At 38.8% G+C, this 27,602-nt stretch overlaps 1 protein-coding gene across 1 annotated transcript; it reads right to left on the reverse strand.

The window, feature by feature from the left end:
- Positions 1-1,511: 1,511 nt before the first annotated feature.
- LOC137276699 (ADP-ribosylation factor-like protein 15) lies at positions 1,512-27,331 on the reverse strand. The gene is made up of 5 exons (XM_067808320.1): positions 27,099-27,331; positions 14,319-14,463; positions 11,470-11,529; positions 7,778-7,986; positions 1,512-1,899 (listed from the first exon to the last, which is right to left on the reverse strand). The coding sequence occupies exons 1-5, from the start codon at positions 27,150-27,152 to the stop codon at positions 1,723-1,725; spliced, it is 645 nt and encodes a 214-aa protein (XP_067664421.1). The 5' UTR covers positions 27,153-27,331; the 3' UTR covers positions 1,512-1,722.
- Positions 27,332-27,602: the final 271 nt, after the last annotated feature.

A 27,602-nucleotide genomic window follows, 5' to 3' on the forward strand; every position in this document is an offset into this window, starting at 1 on the left:
AGGTTTTATGCCTAAATGCAGTTTTTCTCCACTGTTATTCACACTTTTGAGAAAATGTTCAGTGGAGATTGGCATATGTTAAAAATTAGAAATCAGAAAAGTAAACTGTCCTAAACACATAAACAAATAAATAAACATAAAAAAACTCCCCAAAAAACATCACTTTATGCAATATAATCTATCACCTGACAGTTTAACGACTAGCATAAGGTGTAGCATAGCAAAAGAAGAAAACACTCTACAAGTCTTAAAATCTGGTGCTAAGTAATAGAGGTTTTGCTTTGTGCTGACTATTTGGGATAAATATGTCTGGCATATTATGCCAAAACAGAAAAGATGCAATTAAAATAATTTGAATTTTCACATTTACAAAATCAAAATGAATCTTGTTTCCCTTGTTTCTGCGCTGATGTTGTCATTTACTGAACCTTTTCCATGGTTCTGATGACTGTTGACCTCTATGCTCTTGATCATGTCAGCCATCATCCTTGATAATCTCCAGGGTATATGTTCTGATAAATCTCCACAAGTACCCTGGTTGCATCTATGGCTTGGCGCGATAATTTTGTTACCTCCCTTTGCTGGCTCTGCAGTATCCAGTGAGCTAAGTCAACAAAGATAGCAGTTGCAACCATGCAGGTTTTTTTGCAGTGCAACTCAGACTTTGGAAGGAAATCACACAGACAAATTGACAGGTCTTCACCTTTAAAAACTATACAATGTATATGCAAGAACTCCTTCTACCCATTTCAGAGTATCTCTGTATCAACCGTGTTGCCATGTTTGATCGGTGAGATAATTTAAGAAGCTAAAGTGAGTTGTGATTGGTATGCTCAAGTTTCCAGCATAGACATCTGACTAGCCAAGGGAGGTAATAAAATCACTGGGCCGAGCAGTAGGTACATCCAGCGTATATTGGAGGTTTACTGTAACATATACCCTGGAGATTATCGGGAATGGTTAGACACGTTCTTCTCCAAAGATTTCCCTTTGGAGTATCTGAGGTGTAAGAGGTACAAAGTTTGTAAAACACGCAGTGAGGTCAATACAAACAATGCATGGTAAGGTTGTAGGGGTCAAATTCAATAAAACACCTTTGAGAAGCCCCCTCCACTAAAGAGAATGGGGATATAATCGCAAAAAATGAAACAGGGGCTATTACGGAAACACTAATGAATATATTTTTGTAGAACTTTCTCAAACTGTGTTCCAATAATACTTTCCCTTGGTCAACCTGTTCTAAACAGGTGTCTGAACGCAATGAACCAGTTCATATAACAAGCTAAAGACTTCACTATTTTGAAAATAATCAAGTACACTGACATTTGATTATCATGGAAAACAAATCTTCAGATGTCAAAAACTGCAGTCATATGATTTAGTGTGATTAGTTACGAGAAAAGCAAGTTGAGGTTTTATTAAACTTTTAAAAAAGAAGCACAGCTTACATCTCAAATGTAGAAAAAACTAAAGAATACAAAAACTCAATAATATTTTTTAAAAATTCATGCCTTACAAGTACTTATGACACAATCAAGGCAAAATCAAAACTCTCATGAAGACAACTGGTTTCAAGAACTCCTCTCTGTCTCATTTCTCTAATTATTTTCCATGAGAATCTTCCAGTATGTTGCCATTCCATAAGGTTCTTATTTGCATAGATATGACAAGTCTGAGGGTGATCCTTGTCTAACGATGGTTACCATGGTGATTGTCATAGGACTAAATTCGGTTCACGTCTGAAGCACCGTTTTCAGTTGCAGTTACTTTGCCTCCCAGAAGCACTTTCCTTAAATTAGCAAATCCTGCTTCCACCTGCAGCTTGTTGACGACTGAGCAGGACTGGATCATCCACTGCCTCCTTCCAGTTTCGGAAGACAATTCCAGGAACTGTGCAATCTACAAAACAATCAGGAAATACATGGACTTGGAACAAGTGGATCTGTTCGTTGCATATGCTTCTTGCTAATACTGCATTCAGCCATATTCTAGCTGTATAGCAGCATTCTGCCAATAACTGAGTCTGGCCCAGACAGGATCAACAAGATCCACTGACGTGTCAACCAAGTCAGTGTAATTATTTGACATAATCAACTGGTTGAAACATACATAGATTAAAATACTAACTGATTTATTTCATAAAAGGATGAAATCTCTTACGATCTTCATAATCAAGGTTATACAAGATCATGATTTGGATGTAAAGATTCTTCATGCATATATGTAAATATTCAATGACAACAGAAAAAGAGAATAAAATTTATATTTTATACTTATCCTGACTCATGCTTAATTACTTACTCTCTTCTTCCTAGCGAACGTAGTGGAACACCTGAAATCCCTTGAAATTCCCTTCTAAAAGCAGCAGACGTAAAATCACACTCACCCAAGTTTATCTCCCTTTTCCCACGTACATGGTCAGCTGACCGCCATGCTACTTCACTCTCTCCTGTAATCGCCCGACATGAGAATGCGAGTATTCAGCGTATCTGTGAGGGGTGGCTGGGAGGGCTTTAGCCATGAGTCAGGATAAATATAAAATATCCATTTTATTCAGAAAATTACATATATTTCCTTATCCTGATTCATGCTTAATTGCTTACAGAATCCGACGAAACTTGTTTTCCATAAAAGACTTTGTTGACTGGCACGTGATGACATCAAGAAGTAACTAGCGTCCTGCTAGTTTCTGATGTAACTAAATGTCAAGATATAGCAATCAAGACTTGTTTCAACCCCTCTTCTCGTACAAGTATCTTCATTACAAGTACAGGGTCATAATCATTCATGCTAGTCTGTTTAAACTGTGTGGATGGACTTTCCACCATATACTCCACAGAGTGTCTAGCTTCACAAGTCACGTGATAAAAAGGGTGAGCGAACTCAGCGCCTTCGGGTAACTGTTAGTTGCTGAGCAACGACAAGAGGCCCAAACTGATGAATGCCAGAGACGTCCTTCGTGGTTATTTCTTGTAGGTAGTGGTTGGCAAACACTGTGTTTGACTTCCAAAAGCAGCCCTCCATTATAGTTGATAGAGAGCAATTCCCATGTGGTTTGGAGGCTCGCAGAGGTTCCAATCTTGCTGCTTTAAAAGGCCCTCAATACAACAGCTCTGATCCACACTGAGATAGTGTTGCGGGATACTTCCGTAAGTGTCTCAGTAGATATAGGGATAAACAGGTGCTTGAAACTTTGCCTTCTAGACTTGGTACTTGTGATGTATATCTTCAATGCTCTGACTGAACATAATGATAAATCTTGAGTATCATGGGGTCTAGGTATTGAAGATAGTGCTGGTATGTGGAATTGTCTGACCTTGCAGTTGATTTTTCACAATAAAATGCCATCGCAGACCCAGATGAACTGTCTGCTGATGACTTGCATCAAAGCTCGTGTGGTTGAAGTCTAGAGCATGAATTTCTGACATTCGTGCAGCTGTAGCCAAGGCAGGTACAACAGCGTCTTCTGAGTTAGCAGTTCAAATGCAGTTAGCAAGCAGCTCATACGCATCACTTGTGAGATGTTAGACTATGATGTTTAGATCCCATGCTGGAGCTCTAAATCTACGTTGTTGATCTTCCAACTTAAAAGAGCGTAGCAAGGCAAGTAACTCGGGTACTTTAGTCAGCTTGGTCTCCGTTTCCATGGTGACAACTGAGCTTAGAGCTGTCAAGAATGAAGATAACGTAGAACCTTTTAAACCTCTGGAATGTCGCAGGTGACATAATATTCTGTTATCTGCGGATAAGCTGCCTTCATCGCTGTGAAACCTTTCTTCTTGGCGTATGTCTCAAACCGCTTCCACTTGTCATCATAAAGGGTGCGAGTGGATTTCTGTAAGGCTAGGTAACTGTTTTCGCTGCTCTCATCGAGTATCCCCTGTGTTTTAAACAGATTTTGATACGTTCCACACGTGAAGTCGGAATGCAGATGGGTTGCAATCTGGTAGTTGTAGTGTTGGTTGTCCAAACTCCTCTATGAGTGGTGGAAACCAATGTCTCATTAGCCAGTAAGGCACGACCAAAGTCAGCCTCTTGGTCTGTTCTATTTTCTTGATGACTTTTGGTAGCAGCACTGGAAGGGGAAATGCGAAGGCATTTTAGTCCTTCCCATGGGATGCTAAGAGCGACTGTTGCCCAGGCTAACGGATCTGGTACCGGTGATACAAAGGTTGTAGTCTGTTTGTGGAACCTTGTTGCAAATAAGTCTAATTGCAGCAATGCAAACGTCTGGCTGATTAACTAAAACGCCTCTCGAAGCAGCATCCACTCTGTTAGTGATGGACGAAGAGGATGAGATAAGGCGTATGCCATGATGTTGCAGACTCCTGGTATGTCAGATGCTTTTATTTGGAGATTCATATTGTTGACCATGTCGAAAAGTTGAAACATCAGGCGCAGTAGACCCTTTCTTGTTTAAGTAGAAAGCCACTGTTGAGTTGTCTGTGTGGATCATCAGTAGCTTGTCACTCAGTGTTGTTGACCAGTGATGGATAGCATGAATCACCACTTTCATTTCCAACAGGTTGATAAGAAGAGTTTGATCTTCCGTCTTCCAGAGTCCTGCTGCAACTCGTTGCTTAGATGGACACCCAATCCTTTGAAAGACATAGAAATGGTTGTTGGATGCCGACTGTAACAGATAAGTTCCTGCACAAACATTTGACTGGTAAGTTCCCCACAGCGGGTGTGGTTTCAAGTTGTCCAGCATCGTAAACCGGTTAAGACGTGAAACCGTGACTCAAGAATCGCTGTCATAGACATAGCTGTAGGCGTCTTCTTCTGATCATATCCTGAGAAGACGTGAGCAGCCCGAGTAGACATTGACATTGTCGTAATGGTAGCGGAGAGAGTTGAACTTGTTCTAACATCAACTTGAACTTTGTCTCTGGGACAGCCGTGTATTTCCATGTGGTGATGAATCAAATCCAGAGGAATTTAGATTCACATTCCATCCGAGCTGAGTTAGTAGTCTGACAGTGAAGTCCAACTGTAGACTGAGTTAACTTCTCTCATGAAGAACTTGTATGCCGTGAAGATACGTCATTCTTCATTTCCAGATCTTCTCTACTATTCATTATGAGTGTGTTGACATTTGCAGGAAGTCTATTTATAGCTGACTGCCTGTCCGATCAGGAGCTGTCATTCATTGCTGCAATCCTTGTGACAGGCCACGTTGAGACTACTGTTAGAAGACCTCTATGCTGCCTGGCGAATCAAATGATGCTGTAAACTGTTAATTTAGTGTGTAATCGACATCTTTCCAGCATTGAAAGTCACTGACAACTTCCTGATACTGGAACAATAATATCACATTCTGCACAGGGCGCTGTCTCTCAAAGACCAACAAGATTGTAGATGTGATGTCACCTGCTTTCCTTGCAGGGCATTGTCTTTCGGCGACCAATCAGATTGTAGACATGACATCACCGGTGTAGCAGATAACTGATCAATGTGAAATCTTGTTCAAACGGTGATACCCTTGCTAGCATTTAGGCTTGCTGATGTAGACAAATTGTCTTCCAGGTAGATGTGTCGAAACGTTTTCCACCGAAGATAATACCATCATCTCTTGTGATTGAAAGTGTAGTATGCAGTGGAATGTTGCAGTCATCTCGAAGAATCACTAACTGGAGACGGTTGTATGGGAACGGCTGAGGGTGGAAAACTCCAGTCGTTCCGACCCTGATCTTCAGCGTTTATTTCCTCCACTGCAACTGGACCATCTTCGTGACATCTGAGAACGTTTACTTCCTTCATAGGGGCGACGAAATGAAGAAAACGATTTCTCCCCTCTATAGTTGAATTTCTTGTCCCTTGCTCATTCAACCTTTGAAAACTTGACTTTCTAGTGTAATGTTGATTTGCCTGTTTAAGGACAGAATTCAAAGTGTCGATGGATTTTATCATCATAACTTCCCTTGAATCTTGAGTAACCGATCTTGCTACCTCTTCAATCCTTTCATCGAATACCGTAGGTGCAGACCATGGGGCTTGATACAAGGGCTTTATGAAATTCTCACTCAATGAGGTGGCAGGGGGACAGGAGTCCCTGCCTACCAAGTAGATTAATTCCCGCAGTGGTAGAAGCAAAATACTCAGACATAAATTGCTGATCCTTCCTCTACGTAACGAATGTTGACAGGATCATCCTCTCTTCCTCGTTTACTGGGTTGCTAAACTTAGGTGTGCCTCGTAGTAGTGTCCAGTTTGTCTTACACCTTGTAAAATCTATTACGAACTGGGTTGATGACTTTATAGCCTTCGTGTCTTCACCCCGTATCATTAACGGAGACTTGTCAAAATATTGACATTCTTCTAAGGGGACTATCTCCTCCCCAAATGACTTCTTTACCTGCGAGGGATGATTCTGCAATGATCTCGCAGATGACGACTTCGACTTCTCAATTTCCTTGGTCTGAGATGGTCCTGTCTCGACAGATGATCTCTTCTGAGTCTTGGGAGGGGACTTGCCCGACCCTGGACACGACCGTGGAGATACGACTGGCTTCTCACTGGAATGAATCTCCGCATCAACAATTAACTGGTTACCCGACTTTATCTCACTTGACTTAGACATGGCTAATGTGAGCCGATGTTGCTCGTCTCGAGCACGTCCATGAACAGAGCATAAATATAACAAAAATTCTGCTTCAGACAATTTAATGCAATGAATGTGAGCAGAACATGAAGGTTTACACGCCAGGCAAAGTATGTGCGGGTCAACCGCCGACAGCCGTAATCTGCACTGAAAACACAATTTTGTCAACTGAGACTTAGTCTCAGCTGAGGAAATATGTGTTAGAAATAGACACTATAATTACAAAATTGTACTATAAAAACAAATATAACAATTACATACAAGCCAAAAACCATATTAAGCACAAATTTAATTAGAAAAACCGAAAGGATGACAAACTTATTGCCGCATACGGGACCCCAGGTGCCTGCAGCCGCCCTTGTTGGGTGATAGGGAGCGAGTGAAGTAGCATGGCGGTCAGCTGACCATGTGCGCGGGAAAAGGGAGGTAATACTTGGGTGAGTGTGATTGTACGTCTGCTTCTTTTAGAAGGGAATTTCAAGGGATTTCAGGTGTTCCACTACGGTCGCTAGGAAGAAGAGAGTAAGTAATTAAGCATGAGTCAGGATAAGCAAAAATTTCAACATATTCAGTAACCACAAGAAATTACACTGATGTGAAAGATATATGACAATCATCTGAATTCCAAGTTCAAATTGAGAAATAAACATGTTGAACAGCATATATTTTCAAAAACTTAACAAAATTTGGCTAACATCAAAAATAAAGTGAGTGAGTGAGTGAGTTTAGTTTTACGTCGCACTTAGCAATATTCCAGCTATATGGCAACGGTCTGTAAATAATTGAGTCTGGACCAGACAATCCAGTGATCAACAACATGAGCATCGATCTGCGCAATTGGGAACTGATGGCATGTGTCAACCAAGTCAGCTAGTCTGACCACCCAATCCCGTTAGTCGCCTCTTATGACAAGCATAGTCACCTTTTATGGCACGCATGGGTTGCTGAAGGCCTATTCTACCCCGGGACCTTCATGGGTCCCAAAAATACAGTGGACTTTAGTTTCCACACATTGAACATTTTACAGAAAAAGACAATTCTTATCATCATTTTATTGTCTCCATTTTGCTGATGCCTAGTACCACATTTTTTTCCACCAAAAACATTATTCTCATAACAGAAATAGAAATAGGCTTACAGACTGGGTTTAAGCTAAAAGAGCTATCCCCCTCATACCTCAGCCTCAGACTTGGCTCCTTCTACATCCTGGTGGTTGGCTAAGATCAGCAGTGGCAGACCTCGCAGGAACTGGTTGGACAACGCCTTGTTCAGCTCAGACTTAGCTGTAGCAAAGTCTTCCTCCGAGCTTGCACTGTCCACTACAAAGATTATTCCTTGGCTGCCTTCAAAGTAGCGGTCCCAGTATGGACGGACATTCTCCCCTCCTGTTTGAAAGCAGATGAAAAGTCTCATTAATTAGCATTAAAATTCATTTTACAGCAATTGAAACAAAATGTACATTTTAACCACAGATAGCATTATTATTTTCAAAGATAAGACTACTTTGCTGAATGCTTAACTTTCAATGAGAAAATATCAAAACCTCTTAAGTACCAGTGCTGTTTCACTTTGAGCATATATTTATAGGTCCATTTATGGTTCATGATCATTGAACCTCACCAGGAGAACTAAAAGTCACTCCATTGTCTTACACCTAAGTGTACCAGTTGTACAAGTAAAAGTGTACAATTACACAAAACAACATGCTTACATTTGGGAGCCTTCACTATAAGTTCTGTAAGTTCTGTAAGTTCTTATTTCAGAAGAAAAGAAGTCCAGTCACATCATAAGCCAACACCTTCATAAGGCCTATAACTTCTTATTTTAGAATAAAAAAAATCAAGTCACATGATGAGCCTATGCCTATATAAGGCTTATCAGTTCTTCTTTTAGAATAAAAGCAGTTAAGTCTCATGATAAACTTACACTTGTCTTCATGACACTGGAGCAGAAACCTTTCTTGTGAAACAAGATGTTATCAGCTATTACTTGCAAACAATACTTCAAGACAGACTAAACATGTGTCACGTTTATAAAATAGAGTGGTGCTGAACTTCTTTTTGAGTAGAGTATGTTCTTTCTTTAGACTTGCGATGTTACACATAAGGCTTAAAGGCTTAACACTTAACACAATAACTTGATTGCATAGTTCAAGTGTTTAAGCCATCTGAGCTGTAAGGGGGTCAGAGTTATATCTTGATGCGACTGAATTATGATGTTGGTGTGAGTTAACTACATAGGTGAGACCCACAAGCACCCTAGGCTGAGAAACTCAGGAAAACTTGACAAAACTTCCATTCATTTTTTTTTTTAAAAATGGGATGTTTATTAAAGTTTGCACATTCTGTATTTTTCTAAAACTATGAAGCATTTTAAACTGAATTCCTTCTACTACAATTATGAAGTTATCTATCCATAAAAATTGTCCCTCTTCATGAAATCAGCTTCCAAATGCCATTAGGAAAAGAAATGCGACTTAAAGAAGTCAGTGAAATGGTGTGAAAGCTTTTTGAATCCTTGATGCTATTTATCAGAGACACACAAGCCACTGATATAAAAGCTAATACATCAGTTATTAAACTAACTCAAATACGGTGATTTGAAGTTCCACACACTAGTTTCTAGATATTTCCATGTGACAAGCTACATCATAGTCAGGTAACAGAGACGTGAGTGAGTGAGTTTAGTTTTATGCTGCACTCAGCAATATTCCAGCTATGTGGCGTCGGTCTGTAAATAATTGTGTTTGGACCAGACAATCCAGTGACCAACAACATGAGCATCGATCTGCACAACAGGGAATCCATGACATGTGTAAACCAAGTCAGCCAGCCTGACCACCTGATCCAGTTAGTCGCCACTTACAACAAACATAGTCGTCTTTTATGGCAAGCATGGGTTGCTGAAGGCCTATTCTACCCCGGATCTTCACGGTCACAGAGACGTGAATTACGGCTTCCACGACCACTGGGCCATCTGTGTACCCCTGACAGAATGTATGTGTGGCATGAACAAATAATGCTCCATAAACAGACATGCATATCTAGGACAATCAGTCTGAGATTAGTATGCCTTGCATACATGTACTTTAAGGTAGACAATGGGTTGTAAATGTGACATGTTTACAGCTGATGACAGCACATACAGCAAGACCTCATAAACGAGGCAACAACAGACATATGTTGACATGTGTGTACTGATTGCCTTCTACTAGTCAACACCTATTTAGCTGCATTACTTCAGCACCATCCTCTGGCTACGCACTATGATTAAACCAAGTAACAATACTGATATGGAGAGGTGCATTTATGCATGAAATCATACATGAAATCTTGTTAACCATTGTTTATTATCTGCCTCTACAGGAACAGGACATTATCACATTTTACTAGCCCCCTACATAACACCACATATTCTTGTATCCAAAGTCTGAAGACTGACTGACTGATTTGGGTTTTATGCATCTTATCGCAATATTTCAGCAACATCACAGAGGGCAACACCAGCAATGGTCCCAAGTTCTAAGAATAACACAATCACCATTTCTTTCTCACTAAATAAAAACCACACCATACACAGTCTTAGGGGAAGTAGAGGCCCAGCAACTAAGGCCCAGCAATTAGCTTAGAGGAGTTGTGCCCCTTGGACAAGACCATGCATCTGGGTTTCTTCCCCACCCTAGTATATTCATGTTCCTGTTGACTTGATCATTTACCAACCAAAAATTCTTCCATTTTCAGTGATGAGATAAATCACCAAGCAGTAATTTTAATGTCTTCTCAGCAAATTGTTCTTTTGGCCTTTCTACAGATCCATTACAGACACATTTCCCTAGTGCAGTAATAATTTTCCAGCCTAAACACAAGAGCCTGAATACTTTATGATAGCTGGTGGAGCATGCCATCAACAAACAATATGTTCCCTCGTGTTGGATGTATGTTTACTTGCTGGGTATAACCTCATCAACATCGCCTGGTAATGAGAGACCTGTCAAATGGGATCATCTCTCGCACCTCATAACAGTGTTCTAGTTGCTTGTTCATTATTCCATAAAGACAAAGCTTATCCAGTCAGTCAACACTATCAGTTGGTTGGTTTATTGTTTAATGCTGCACTTATTAATATTCCAGCTAAATGTAACAGCATTCTGTAAATTGAGTATCAATCTATGCAGTTGGCCTGCAATGACATGTTTCAACCAAGTCAGTAAGCCCAACCACCTGATCCTGTTAGCCGTCTCTTATGACAAGCATGAGTTCCTAAAGACCAAATCATATTACCGGCATCACTGCTTTAAGTGCAGTATATCAAATGTGCAGATTTAGAAGCAAGTTTATGAAGCTCCTGGCTGTTAAGTTTCACTTGTCATTTAATCTGCCTTAAATACCTACTGTTTTACACTACAGTCTGCAATATTGTGGAACTGGGTCTATACTGACCCAAAATCTGGATCAGGAGAGAATACTGAGGACTTGAGCTCTCCCAGGAATCCCCAAGTGGAAGTAAGCATGGTATCTGACCATGGACCCCTCACAGGCTTTCAATGCAGGTGATGCATCAAATATATCAAAATCTTTTCTAGTATCACTAAATACACATATAACTTCAGGGGTTTACATGGAATACCAAACTTGAAGGCCCAGGGGATTCTGAGTGTCCCTGATGGCAAGGGCTTTGCATTGAAGTGGTGTAGTGTACAGTATGTTTACAGAATTCTTCAGAGCCTAGAATGACATAGAACTACTCTTGGTGTGCTGCAAGTACACTGTCAGTATATCTGTGCATCTCCTAGGGTGCAGCATTTTGTTTTTCTGCATCCATTCTATACAACTGTGCAAATTGCATAAAACCTCCAATTTATTACATACCTCCCAGTTCTTTCACGTCCAATATGCAGTCCTCAAATATGAGCGCTTTGATACTGAAACCTGAAAAAAAAACATAATTAAATCACTTAACATTACACATGATGAACACCATCCAGTGATCAATAACACCACCTTGCCATTCAATATGAGGAACACCATTATATCATTCAACATTATAAACACCATCAAGTCATTAAAAATATCACCCTGCCATTCAACTTTACGAATATCATTATATCATTCAACATTATAAACAGCATCTAGTCATTAAAAATAATATCACCCTGACATTCAACATGAGGAACACCATTATATCATTCAACATTATAAACACCATCAAGTCATTAAAAATATCACCTTGCCATTCAACATCATCCTGTCATTTAACATGAACACCAAAGATTCATCAACGTTTAACATAAACACCATTCCTTCATTCAACATGAACACCATCATAACACCATACATCCCGCTTGATTACATCATCTACAGAACTTGGAGACATTGGTCGACATTGCTGCACACTAATTTCTGGAGTGAATTTGTCCGAAGCTAGTTGAAGAAGTCCATCTACGCAAAGTTTCAGCTTCTTCACTTCATTGATTACAGCAAGTTTAGGACAGAAGCTGTATGTCCAATACCACAAGGATAACACAATAAGCAGCAGAGGTACTTCAGCCTTCACCAATACAAGGACGGTAATGATGGCCTCTTGCTGTAAAATACGCTTTATGTTGAGCTGACGAAACAGAATATTTCCAATCAAAAACATTTTGCATGTGTCAGAATGTAGATGGACATTTTTGTAGAGCCACACTAATAGCATGGCATTTCACCATTATCGACTAAAATGGCTTCCTTCCCTGTTGGCACTTGTACCGAACCAGGTCTGTGAACACGCTCACACATTTCATCTCGTTTATTTGGAGTTGGGCAACAATTACCGCCACTCCCAACTTTAGATATCCAACACTGGATCAGATCATTTCTACTTTTGATGGTTGTCTCAACTGACTGCCTGTGGCGGAAACAATATTTTTTGTTGCGAGCACAGACAGAGCTAAGGGGGGAAAATGCTTTAAGCTGCCCACTGAAATCTTGTTAGAGCTCAGAAATGTGAAATACAGAGCCCCAAACCATCTCTACAACTATGTCCCGCCCACAGAAACCATTTTGTTGATCACTTGTGAAAGAGTGTGTTTTCGCTGAACTTTGCAAGATAATATTATAACTTTTACCCTATATCTGATGTCGGATCCATATTCATCTCCTTCTGAGGACATATGTATAGAACAAGCATCTGGCGTCTATGCCCCGTATTTATCCACTGACACCTAGTAATGAGAATGTCACCCTTCTGGGACATGCTCTTCCTAAACTCTTCGCTTCGACAATATGTTGTTTTGTACCAACATTTGTAACTTCCATTTTACCATGGCCAAGTCTCTGTCTGTAACTGCATGTGCATCATGTCAAAGATACCGTATTTCATCTAATAAGCACCTGGGTACTTATTTTTCAGTGGGCTTCCAGACATGACGCTTATCAGGCGTTTATTGGGCTTACTAGGTGTAATTAGTTATTTTCTTAAGCCACTGCTTTCCCTCCTCCTCTTATATGAGTCCCAGCACTTATAGGAAATACAGTATATGTTAAGGTAGATCCTTATCACCACCTATTTGGATTAAATTGTTTTCAGTATAGGGCCATTTCTGAGCCTAATTTGTAACTTACATTAAAGGATAACCAAACAAATGAAATTCTTCTTTATTAAAACTGCAATACAGGAGACAGTGAAGATCAGCTGATTTGATTTGATTTGATTCTAAAACATGTGGAGTCACTTCCAACCAAAGCAACATCATCGGTGACTGAGATCCAAATTGCTGATTTGTTCTATATTGTTCATTTGTTATTTCTTTACTTATTTGATACTACACAAGACATCTAAACAGTGTTAAACTTCCTTGTTCCTCCATTGCAATATTTCACCTTTCTATACACACAAACCCCAACTCCCCTGATACAAGTACCAAGAGACTTGCCTGTAGTAGGAAAAATATTGTAGAACTACTCGTAGGATGTGGAGGAACTCACTGAGTAGAGCCAGCAGGGCACCACTATTCCCCTCCCAACTGTGACTTACCTACAGTTGGTAGAATGTGGAGGAACTCACTGAGTAGAGCCAGCAGGGCACCACTATTCCCCTCCCAACTGTGACTTACCTACAGTTGGTAGAATGTGGAGGAACTCACTGAGTAGAGCCAGCAGGGCACCACTATTCCCCTCCCAACTGTGACTTACCTACAGTTGGTAGGATGTGGAGGAACTCACTGAGTAGAGCCAGCAGGGCAATCTTCCTAGTCCTCCCCCCCCCTCCCCCCACCCCCTTTCATTGTTGCCAGTGACTTACAGAGATGCCAACCCCAAGGTTTTGCAAATAGTACCTTCAGCTTTCAAAATTAGTAATTTGACCATAAAATTAGTAGTTAACCAAATAAACAAAATCATGATGGATTCTGAGTAAAAATATGAATTATATTACGGTCACATGGTTAAATTATTTCCCCGGAACTAAATGTGTCAAATCGCAAAGGTACTGAAATCAGCTTCCCTAAAATTACGTTTGTTGCTTGCAATCATTCCAGTTCAAATATGTCATTAAATAATATGAATGGATGATACGTAAGTCCAAAAATGTATTTCATCGTTTTTGTCTACATATCCGAATTTTAATGCATTTTGTTCAAATTTTGTAGGATTTCTAGTGGAATCGTATTGGCATAGTTTGAAGCTAAATTTCGTAGCGACTACGATACAATCGTAGAGGTTGGTATCTCTGGACTTACCCACGGTTGGTGGAATGTTGTGGAACTCGTCCCCACTGAGTAGAGCCAGCAGGGCACTCTTCCCAGCCCCTGTCAACCCAATACAGATCACACTAAAGTTGGGTTTTGTCTCTGGGCTGCTCTTGCAACATAATCGGCGATATACCTGAAATATAAGCATAAATATTCTCACCAAAACCATTTTTTTTATCTTCTTTCACAAAACAATCTCAGCCTTTTCACCTTAGCAATAGCAATGAACCTTAAACAGTTTCACACCATCATTACCATTGATGAAGATAACTGATGAAGACATGTCAAGTTGTCTTCATAACAAAATACATGTGTTAGACTATAACATGGAAATATGTGACATGTACAACTGTCACCTGTGTGAGATCTTTACACAAACGCTTTGTCTCTGAATGTATGTAATACTGATAGAAACAAATAGTTCCTTGGATACTGAAAAGGTGTCCCAACCAGCAGAGATACTAAAACAAGAGTCATCAGAAGATGACATATCCACCCCAGCCCTCACATATTTGAAAGGACAAGTCATTTGAAGGTTACTTGATGTTTTTTTAGACTAAGTTTAAATCGTTTCCATGGAAATCATGAAAAATATAAATGCCAAAACTTTAATAGCAAAAGGCACCACATTGTGGTCTGCCTCAAGTATCTGCCAAGATTTGCTGAAAGATATTAAACAGTTTTGAGAGTTCTGCTCCCTTTTCTCCATTTTTGAGGCCCTTTCCTTCATTTTGAGACTAAGTCCGAATTGTTTCTGTGGAAACCCAGACAATGATAAATCAAAATAGCAAAAGGCACCACTTTGGGGTCTGTTGCACACATCTGCCAAGTTTTGCTGAAAGATATTAAGAAGTTTTTGAGTTATGCACCGGAAACGAAGCCAAACACTTCATTTTGAGACAAAGTCTAAATTTTTTCCATGGAATCCAAAAGCATGATAAATCACAAAAGCCTGTAAATAACAAAAGGCACCACTTTGGGGTCTACTACACATTTCTAGAAAGTTTTACTGACAGATATTGGGAAGTTTTTAAGTTCTGCTCTGCAAACAAAACACACCTGTCAATGTGAGTCCGAAACGTTTCCATGGAAACTGAGAAAATAATGAATCACAAAAACCTGTAAATAGAATAAGGCACCACTTTGGGGTCTGCCACACATTTCTACCAAGTTTTGCTGAAAGATATTAAGAAGTTTTCTAGTTGTGCTAAGGAAACTAAACAAACCTCTCACTTTTGAGACTATGTCTGAAACGTTTCCATGGAAACCGAGAAAATAATAAATCACAAAAACTTGTAAATAGCAAAAGGCACCACTTTAGGTTCTGACTGATATATCTACTAAGTTTTGCTGAAAAATATTGAAGGGTTTATGAGTTCTGCTCTGGAAACAAAGCCCATCCCACCATTAGACTAACACCAAAATTTTCCATGGGAAAAAAAAAAAAAAATGACATAAAAATGCCAAAACTATGTAATTAGCAAAAGGAACAACTATAGGTTGAGATTATTATATCTATCAAGTTTGGTCTAAAAATATTGAACGATTTCTGAGTTATGCTCCGGAAACAAAATGATTACGGATGGACGGACAGACGAGGCATCAACTATATCCCCCCGCATTACATGTCGGGGGGATAAAAATCAATGTTGTGGTCTACAAATTTGTTTTTCATATCCAGATTGGTACTGCTGCTTATCAGTGATATACAAACTTGTAGATATATGCATTACTAACCATTCTGTGCATTCTAAGTAAACTTATCCTCAGTACTTTCCGTTATACTCCACCACTGAGTCTAACAAAACCTTATGGGAGGTCGCGTCAGGTAACCTTTGAGACTGACCAATCAGAACTTAGCTTACCAAATTGCGAGAGTGCACATTTGCACATACCTTTTGAACTTTTCATCTCGAAAAGGGCCGTAACCGAACTATTTAGCATACGATCGCTTTCGGGTGATGCACACAGTGTACGTACAGCCATGACAACAGTGAGTAAACAGTCGCTGAAAATAGTGCTTTTGACAATATTCAAGGATGTTGCGGAAATATTAGCTAATGGGAACCATGTCAACAGAAACCCCAAAGTGTATATACTACAGGTCAAATAACTTTGTTATATGCTTATTTTTGTTTGTGGAGAGATCTGTGTCGGTGACCTGAATATTTTGAAAGTACCTCCGATCCCTAAATAGTGGCCGTTGTCTGATTGGTTAAATCTACTTAACCGTCTCGCATTTGATTGGACTGTCATTGGTTGCTCAAAGGTTACCTGACCTGACCTTCTACTAGGTTTTGTTAGACTCAGTGGTGGAGTGTAACGAAATACACTGAGACGAAGTTTACTTAGACTGCATTTTGTGGTTAAAGTGTCATGAGTCGGTCTAAAAGAATCTGCCCGACTAAAACAATCTGGAGTGGTCTGATGAGTATGAGTGAGGATGGTTTTACACAGCTTTTTACAATATTCCAACCAGTTTATGATGGGGGGACAGCAGAAGTGGGCTTCACACATTCATTGTGCCCATGTAGGGAATCGAATCAAGTCTTTGGCGTGACGAGCGATCACCTTAACCACTAGGCTACCCCACTGAGTGACACCTCACAAGTATGACATATCTAAGACATCTTCCCACACATCACATTTATCATCTCATCAGCCTCCAGGAAGGAAGAAACAGACAATGGAAGGACTTGAGCTTCTCATTGTATCATAGTGATAAGAGACAAAATAAACATAAGCTACGACGAAGCACTGCGAAGATCATGCTATTTATAAACAGGAAAATCGAGAGAATCTGCATAAATGAGTTCTTGAAAGGTTTCTGTTATCATCCATGTTTTCACATCAATATAACTAGTAGAGCAACCACTTTTATGTACCACAATGAAAGAATTGTAAACAGATCTATTGTACTGTGACCCTTGTATTGTCATACAATACTGTATTGCCATACATCATTACACTACTGCTTAGCAACGAAGCATAACAAAATTCCACTTAACATCAGCTTTCAAAATAGATTTTAAATATGAATACAAGACATTTTACAGATAACAACTTCTTTTTCATTCTTTACACGTTTCAGAGCTAATTCTTGTTCCTTCATGAGATGAATGCAAGTCAGTACAAAGAACAAATATATGTATATAGTGTTATGATATGGGTCTAGGGACCAAGTGAGGGTACCAGTGAAATCCTTTATCTGCTGGTCTGCTTGGGGGAATTAACTCAGCAAAGAGTCTGAAGTCACAAGAAGCTAATTACAACTTTATTTACAAGAAACAGAATAACAAGGGTGGCCACAGAGACTCTGTACAACCCTCTGGGCTGAGGGCTAGAGCTGACCTGTGTTGGAGACTAAATTTAACAAAGATTGAAACAATACAAAGACTACGGTTTGCTGACTGATACAAAAATGGGTGTAACCTACAATAGCCAGTGAAATGCAGGATAAACAAAATGGGGTGTTGTTTCAAAGGCATTTAGAAGTTGGTGGAATCAAACTAAAAATGCTTTATGGTTCAACAAGGTGACCTTGTATAATAAAGAAGTTGAACCATAAAGCATTTTTAGTTTAAAATGGGCTGTGGCCTACCAGAACAACTTTAATGACCAGACAGGGGGCGGGGTACTTAATCTTTCAATCCTATTCTAAGTGGCATTAATCTTGTTGGCACATTTACTGGATGCTTGATTGCTTACTCTGGGCTGGATCTTTAACGACCCTTAACTGGTGTTTGCATAATGTTATTTTAATGTAGGTGATTTCATGTTTACCTCATCAAAGCAGTTTATAATTACTGTCTGGACACAATCCTTGAATGGTTTGTCTTACAGTGGAGTTCTGACTACCCCAGGCTAGGTATTTAACTCTGAAATTGTGTGGTCATAACTTATACCTTTTTCAATAGAATGTCTGTGAGATAAGTTTTACTACTTTTGACAGGAGTCTTGGCCTAAGGTATTACTGATACATGATGAAACTAATATTCTGTATTTATATTTTCCTAATATCTGGATGCTAATGTACTGCTTGTACTGGTTACAATCAATAATGAATTTTAGTATGAATTACCATTTCATGATAATAGATTAAAACATATTTACACAATGCCATGAACGCGAATGTGTAGAGACTTTAAACAGATTTTTCCATTTTTGTCTTACACATAATTTTCAGGTAAATGAATATGTGTGAACTTCAGGAATGAAGCTGATACATGTACTTAACTGATAACTATCCATGATAACGATCAATATTTGTATATTTATGTTGATGTCAACAGAAATGTATCTACACCTATTTGGGGGAGACTTCAATATCTATAAACAATGAACAATGAACAGTAAATGTTAGAAGACATGACATGATAACAGGATGTCTTCGGTGAGATGGCATCATTGGACTAAGAGCTGCTTGAGTGAAATTGAAATTTCAATGCACACACTTGTTGATTACCTGGCTGTTCTGAAAACAAGTGGTCAACCCGCGTACAAAATATTCTATTTTGATGGCCAAAATTATGAGACAAACCATTAGAATTTATCTGCCAGTTTTAAGTGATTGCAAAATTTGGTTTTGTTGCAATTATTACATTTTGTGTTAATCAGTAATTTATTGGTCTCAAATGAAATCAAACAGACTGTAAGTTGGAATCACATAGGTCCCTGTTTAATGTGTCCTCACTCTGTAAAATATTCACTCAACACTGAACCAGCTGAAGGACATGTGTAACTCAGGGCTTGGTTCAAGAGATGTTAACTTACTTGGAACAGGTGCAACCTTAGATAAACACCTAGTTGCACCAGACAATTCTTGTTGAAATGCTTTGATAGTAATATGTAATGAAAGAAATATACTACTGAATTATTTAGATGTTTTATTTAGGAGCCCACTCAAAAATTGACTAGCACCCAGTGCAAGTCCGACTCATGATTAGGCTACATTTTGTAATATTGGGTTGCACCAGTACAAGTAACAAAGCAGTAAATTTAGCATCACATCTGAAATTACAGTTCTCCAGCAATACTTCCTATTGTGCAGCCTCCCACCAAGTTCAGTCACTCAAACAAGATGAAGCACGCTAGGAACAATCTCGTGTCACACTACAGTCATACTAACACATCAGTTTCGTCTGTATGTTAATTAATCTAAAGCATCACTCAGAATATGCCAACTGTAAGATGCTGGAAAATGTATTTTGACCTGACAATCCAGTGATCAATATTTGATACCAATCATCTGCAATGCTGAGGTATGAATGAGTACTTGAGTTTAGTTTTATCCTGCTTTTAGCAGGATTTCAGCAATGTCATGTCGGGGGACACCAGAAATGGGCATCACATTGTACCCATGTGGGGAATTGAACCTCGGTCTTCAGCGTGATGGGTAAACACTTTAAACACTAGGCTACCCCACTGAAACCAAATCCATCCACACACAATAAATGACTACTGGATCTATTTGATCATATCTTATGACCAGCACATCATTCTAACAACCTATTATATTCTAACCCTGAACCCTCATGTACACAGCTAAAGCCATTGTGCAGTACTCAGACCTGCACCTCCAATGGGAGTACACGCCTCATATGGAACTTCAGCTGTAGTTATTGTGCATTATGATACTGCATATCCCATGACATCCTTCATTATCAAGTATATAATTTTTCCAGGCTATCATGATAAACTTCCTGAACCCACAGGTACGATTAGCCATGATTTCAATGCAGTCAGTGACATTATCCCCAGTACATAGCTTGATGTATAGGGTACAGTATCACATACAACAGGGTATGCACAAGTGCATAATGATTTCTTTCCCACTATCTTGATATTCAGAAAAACATCTTTTACATTAGATTAAAGCCTAGTTTCCTGTAAGGTATACCAGGACTTCATCTTAAATGAAAAGGGGCCATTATAAGGTTGTAGTAAGTGTGTGAGTTGGGTTTTATGCTGCTTCCAGCAATATTACTGTTACTGATTGATTGATTGATTGACTGAGGTTGTTATGCTACGTTCAGCAATATTCCAACCATTTGATAGTGGCGGACATCAGAAATGGGCTTGCTTCAAATAATAACACAGTGGACTACCCATACATTTGCGAATACAAGGGGAGCAAATATAAAACATGTTATGAATATGAGTAATCCCAATCATAACCTTTACAGTAACAAGTTTATCAATCAGAGCTCCAGATAAGGATTTAAGTATTTTATGGAATAAAAATCACATATACTCAATTAATTACAAATCTGGGAGAACAAAAAAAACCTTAAAACCCAATAGGTCTACAATACCATGCATACTTTACTTAACTAAATTGACTTCAAATATTAATTCCTTGTGGCGCCCGAACTCTACAACAGCGTTAGCATATGTTAAGTGATGCCTATATATACATATATAATTACAGCTGAAGCCACTGCCTGAGTTTACCAGGTTGAGTGTTGAAAGTCTATAGAAGGCTTCCAACAAAATAGCAATATAAGAATAACTAAAAATGCATGTCTATTGAGAAGCATTTTTATTTATATGTTTATCAGTGTTAATTATCTAATAACTACATGAAACTCTGGTTGAAAATACTCAATTCTTTAGATTAGTAAGAGTATATAATACAAAAAACATGTTCAGAAGAACAATTTTGATTGGTTGTTGAATGTTGATGCCATGAGCCAGGTATGTGCCTTGTTGGTGACAAGTGATGGTGGTGTCATTGTGTCCCATGGGTTTGCCTGTTTCAAGCAATAGATCGATACTGCAATGGTGAGACCATAATTGAATGCAGTCAAATCATGAATCAAAGATAACAGAAATGAAGGATTTCACTCTTTGTGCTGAGAGCGGTTTTCTGATGGAAGTAAAGATTGAATATTTTTCATTTGAAACCACTCATCTAATGAAGCCAGAAGAGTGATGATTGGAATGAGGGAACACCCATTCTGTCACTCAGTGAGAACTTGTTTCATCAATTTCTGTTGATGTGTTTCATGAACTAAGATGGCTGATGCTCACAACTGAGTGAGTGAGTGAGTGAGTGAGTGAGTGAGTGAGTGAGTGAGTGAGTGAGTGAGTGAGTGAGTGAGAGAGAGAGAGTAGTTTTATGCTGCACTCAGCAATATTGCAACTATATGGTGGCGGTTTGTAAATAATTAAGCCTGAATAAGATAAGTCAGTGAACCAGGCAACTTTATATCGTTAGTCACCATAATCAAGACGCAAGGGTTACTGAAGATCAATTCTAACCTGTATCTTAACAGGTCTACAACAACTGAAAGTATTTGTAATCAGTTTATCACTAATCCTTCAAAACAAAAGGTTAATTCTTTCACAATTATTGAACGATTTTTTTCATGGTAACCTAATATTCCTCTGCAATAGCAAAATACTCCTAGGCCAGACCAATTTTATTTCTTGTTTTGTGGATTTTTGCCCTCTGAAAACCTAAAGGTAGGCAGGAAAAAAATAAAAATAAAATTTCCAATCAAGGTAATATTCCTTCTACTTACTCAAAGCATATTACTTTTGGCAATTTATAAATTGAATAGTGGTGAAAAAGCACCCAAAAAGTATTTTCTTGTAAGTTTACATTTTCAGCCAATAAAAACATTTGGATTTTATTTTTTGAGCGGTGAAAATTAATTTTAATTATTTTTTTTTCACATTCTTGAACAAATATGGCAAGAAAAATATTGGTCTGGCTTAAAACTGAAATTTCACCTTCAGTTTGAAAATACTTGATTCTGGTAAATGAGCAAGTGGGTGAGTGAGTGTTTTGCAGTTAAAAAAACACACTCAAACAATATTCCACATATATGATGGTGGTCAATAGCTTATCAAGTCTGGATCAGACAATCCAGTGACTGACATCATGTACATCGATCTACACACTTGGGACTCAATGACATACATCAACCACTTCAATGAGCCTGAAGACCAAATCCCATTAATAACCTCTTTTGACAAAAACGTAAAAAGAAAAATGTGGGTAAAATGTGCCAAATCAAATTTCAATTTTCATTGTCTTATACAACCTTATTGCAATGGTAAGCTCTTAAGAAATTTGTTTAGCAGAAGGAAATGTTTGCACACAAATGATAAAATGGCAAATAATATCGAGCACTATTCACAACTAAGCTAGAGATTCTCTACACCTTGTTGATGACAAAGAAAACATGTCAAATAATTAGATGAGAATCTCAGCAGATGAATCAATATAGTGTTCAGAATGACGTCTGTTCGTGGGAACTGCAAGATGGATGGGTGACATTTCCATGTGGACTGCCACTCTATGTGAGTAATCTTGGTTTTATGTCATTAGAAATATGCCAGCAATATCACAGTGGGGGGACACCACAAATGAACTTAATACATTGTACCCACACAGGGAATGGATCTGGGCCTTTGGTGTCACAATAACCACCGTCAACTTCACCATTAAGATGTCGATAATCACTGTGTGCTAATGAACAGAACTTTTCAATAGTTCCTTTCATAACTCTAGTATTTTACACATAAATGGTAACCAGTAATTATTAGAACAAAATTTCTTCATCCATAAAGGGAAGCATGCAAAGTTCAGCTCCCTCAGTTTCAGAGATGTTTATAGAAAGAAATTTTGTGAGATTTTAAGCAGCATGCTGGAGAATACTTATTAAGAATTGGATATGTTCTTGGGCAAATTAGGGCGACAACAGTTTGATGCGATAACAGTTGAATAAACATGTGAAGTTACAGGCTTTCTGGCTCAGCAGTTTGAGGAGATGTTTACTACATAGCACATGCATGAAGTCACTTGACTTTTAGTCCCAGTGAGAGGCGGGTGCCGGATGTTGATAGTGTCACACATCAAACACAACCTATTTATGTAACATTCACAAGTTCAATGCATCATGTTTCATGAGTCTAACAGCATAACTGGCACCACCTATGATTATGATAATAATCTGAGTGGCTATAAAAGTATACTGGGTTTGTTCTTCATGTAATATACATATATATGACAATGTCCAAATATCATTCACTTGTTTGTGGATTAGTTCCAAAATACTCATCTTTGTCTGAGTAATTTTGTCTATAATATATTAATTCAAATATGACTGAAGTGAAAAATGAACTTACATATAATAAGTTAGAACCTTGTGACAGTGCATGTTGCATAACCTTTTGTACATGAACATAGATTCCAAACCTAAACATTTGTGCTAAATCCTAGTACAGATCAACTGTTGAATACAAAATATGCATTCCTAAGATATTATAATTCCAATTGGAAATAGTTGTTTGTTCCCCTCATATAAATATTGAACAATGGAACATGGCGAGTGAGTGAGTGAGTGAGTGAGTGAGTGAGTGAGTGAGTGAGTGAGTTTAGTTTTACGCCGCACTCAGCAATATTCCAGCTATATGGCGGCGGTCTGTAAATAATCGAGTCTGGACCAGACAATCCAGTGATCAACATCATGAGCATCGATCTGCGCAATTGGGAACCGATGACATGTGTCAACCAAGTCAGCGAGCCTGACCACTCGATCCCGTTAGTCGCCTCTTACGACAAGCATAGTCGCCTTTTATGGCAAGCATGGGTTGCTGAAGGCCTATTCTACCCCGGGACCTTCACGGGTCGGAACATGGCGAATGAATGCATTGTGATATTTGTTTAAACAACCTGCAATATCTGTGTATGCTTCAGGAATAATTCTGAATTTGTTGTTTTGTTATGCATGGGAACTTGAGGGTAAAGTTACTGATCTAAACTGTATACCTGGTGAAGTGTTGAGAGGCATTCTGGAAGTTGGAAGTAACAGGAATGACAAGTCTTTATGGATGATCAACTTTTATATTGTACAATAGCGACGTTCCGACGGATACTTCTAGCATTCTTAAGCAAATAATTTATGCATGAAACAGAATAAGCATGTGTTTGGCCAAGACATAGAAATGTAGGGAGTCTTCATGACTCCCTGGTATCATGAGAGGGAGTCATGGGTGAATTATTGGGAGTCAATTTCATCAAAACATCAATTGTGATTGTTTAATAATGACAAAATACAAGGTAAGGCAGATTACATATTTAAACAGCACTGATGAACTAACTGGCAAACATTTAGTTTTCTTTCAATCAACTACCGGTAGATTATTCCAGTAGCGAAGTGTGAACAGTGATGCAGACTTCAAACCTTACTTCCTATTTGAGATAATTTGTTTGTCAAATAAGCAGGTTTTCTGAGTCTGAGCAAACACTGAAGTATCTATACTGAAACTTTGATTATCCATAAAGAGTTGTCATTCTTGGGTACTCGATACCTGAAGAACATCAAGAAAACATCACTGAAGGATTTCACATATCTACCACATTTAGTCTATCACTACCATAATAAAAACATGCTCCAGTCTGTGACAGAATTGTCATGCATCAGAAATTTTATTAAGCTGCTGAGATGAGGGTATATAAAAACATAAAACCCTTTTAATGAAATATACAGGTCTCTGAAAACGTTACTAAGAAAAAGCCATCCCAAATATAATATATTTCACCCTTGTATTCAAGAGGCTGAGAAAATACAAATACAAATACACAAAATTGTAAGCATATAATTGTAAATAAAAAATGCAATATTTTGTACTTGCGTTTACTGCCCTTGAAACGAAGCAGCTGCGATACTGAACCCAGTCAGAGCTGGTGGGTGTGCACTCAAATGTAACGACGCCTTGTCATTGGCCACTGGTTCATTTGCTGATGCGTTTAATCGGTTCTTTGTTTATGGCGTATAAGCCCGATAGGTGTTAATTTCAAATTGGATGTGGTCAATGACTGAAGTTGTGAATTGCATATTGTCATTAACAGAAAGGCTGGCACACATATAGGTGTCAATAAACCAGTTATTGAATTTGCTCCGTGACAGAGTCTAATTATGACAACCAACATGTTTTTGTTTATGTAACGAGTAGATTATTTACTTCTTTGTGTACACAACCAAGTTTAAACTACTGCTCACGACCTCATACTCCGGGCAGGCATACTGTCAAGCTCTGTGAACCTATTCACTGCTCCTGCGTTATGAGCGCAGAATAGCTGTAGTAACCACTTTTCCCACCCAGTGCTGGGGGAAAATTTGTGAATCGTTTGAACTCCGATTTCGCTGGCCTTTTTTCAGTGTGTTTCTTTCCAACTTCATAGGTTGAATTGGTATTTTTGATGATTTGTTTTGGTAAGTGCATACCTAAAGGTATCAGAATCTGCAGAGTTGTGTTTTACGTTGCATGTGACCTTTAAGTGTCTGATGACAGAAACATCTGTTTCATATAAAAGATATTTGGCTCTGAATTTTAACTTTGTGTTTTGCTATTTGTACTTAAACTTTAAACAATTCTTCATTTCAGTATGTAGAGACAAAACTTTCAAAATTCTCACCTTTTGATCTTTGTTTAGGAAACACAAGCCTCAAAGTCTACTTATGGACAAAGCTGTCACATGGTTACAAATAGTTTATTTAAAAACATTATCAACAAACAAAAACAAGATGAAAACATTCATAATTACCTTTTAAGAACTTTGTTCAAGAACTAATAAAATATCCCTCCACAGATTTCTTTTGGGTTGTCCTGGCAATTATCACAGCAACAATAACTGACTTCATGTTTTAAATGCCAAGTACTAAATATGCAGTTTGTCTAACTGGCACCAGCAGGTTATTCAGAAGAATGAATCACAGTCATGGCCATTGGTCATGTTTCTTTGGTCATTCTGTATTTTCACCTTCTTTTCATGAGAACTCTTGTACTTTTACGTCCACACCCTTATTGCAGCTAAATATAAAACATCTCACCCACTAATAGCTGTGGAAATTACAGAGCTGTTGCCTTGCAGTGATGTCATGGGTAATGACCGTTCTTAAGTGGTAGTGTCAAACAAATTAGCAACAATTCTTGACAATTTTCACATCTTCTTATAGAACCTTCTACAGAGAGTTTAGAGTGCCATTTATATCTAGGTAGTCCTCACCACCATTTACAAGGGATCAGTCATACTATAACAAAAGAGATGGAGGATCCGTGAAAATGTGGCAATGCAGGCTGGGGTTGGGGTTGGGGTTGGGGTTGGGGCTGAGGCTGTGGCTAGGGGTGGGGGCGGGGGCGGGGGCGGGGGCGGGGGCGGGGGCGGGGGCGGGGGCGGAGGCATGCTGGGCTGGTTAACCACATTAACAAAATATTAAACCATGAAATATTATTTAGTACAGGGATGGAATAGAATTCTATTTTGTTATATATGTTTGGGGCACACATCTGTATTATCGTTAGTATATATTGGCAGATCAAGTGGGTATGAATATACCAACACCACATGAGTTGGACTTCAGCATCCTGGGTCTTCTGTTTGTTATTGAACTTGTTATTGACAATGTCATACCCTAATATTCTTGGAGTGTGTTCACCATATCCTGCCAACTTATTTCAGTTCAGGCTGAAATTTATGTTATTTATTGATAGGGAATATTTGCCTATCCCTGTTTGGGCAAGAAAGTCCTTTACTGCCTTTCAACAATGGCTGTCTTTCCTGGACAGCTATTTTCCTTTATGAAAACTACAAACATATCACATGTTCAAAAATCAAATGTCAAATGCATAAAATATATGAAAAACAAAGGACGTCAACTTCCATGGCCGAAATATTTTGAACTACCTAGGCTAATATACGTATACGTATAACTGTTCATATCGGCCATAGCTCAGATTGCCCAGTATACTTACCGAGTAAGCGCCGATCCGGCAGAGTCCACAGAATAACTGAATGTTGTCACACATTTCTAACAGCCACTGGTGCGACTGCACGACCACAATCTACGGAAATCAAGTCCCCCAAGTCTAAAACAACATTCAATTCTTGGTGCCGGTGACAGCTAGGATCGCGAATGGAAATTGGAATGTCAGACTCTCAGTCTCAGGAACTGGTGGCATCAAGAAGAGTTCGGTCGAAGAGCAAACGCAATGAAGAGTTAACTCAAACCATTTTCTACAGCAGCCGAGAAGTTACTTCACTTCTTTCCGTGGTGCCTGCATTATGATATTATCCACTACTGAACAAGTTTGGGCACAAGTGCAACCCACTGCAGCACGAAACGTCAGAAAACATTTAGTATGGCGGTTTTTGACGTATTACACTATAATCTATGACGTCGCGCACCTGCCAGTTGAGGCCCCTTTAGGGTAAGATTACAATTCGCCCAACTGGACAGAGCTGTATTTGCGCAGCGT

Source organism: Haliotis asinina, chromosome 3 (genome assembly GCF_037392515.1).
Source record: "Haliotis asinina isolate JCU_RB_2024 chromosome 3, JCU_Hal_asi_v2, whole genome shotgun sequence".
Lineage (NCBI taxonomy): Eukaryota > Metazoa > Mollusca > Gastropoda > Lepetellida > Haliotidae > Haliotis > Haliotis asinina.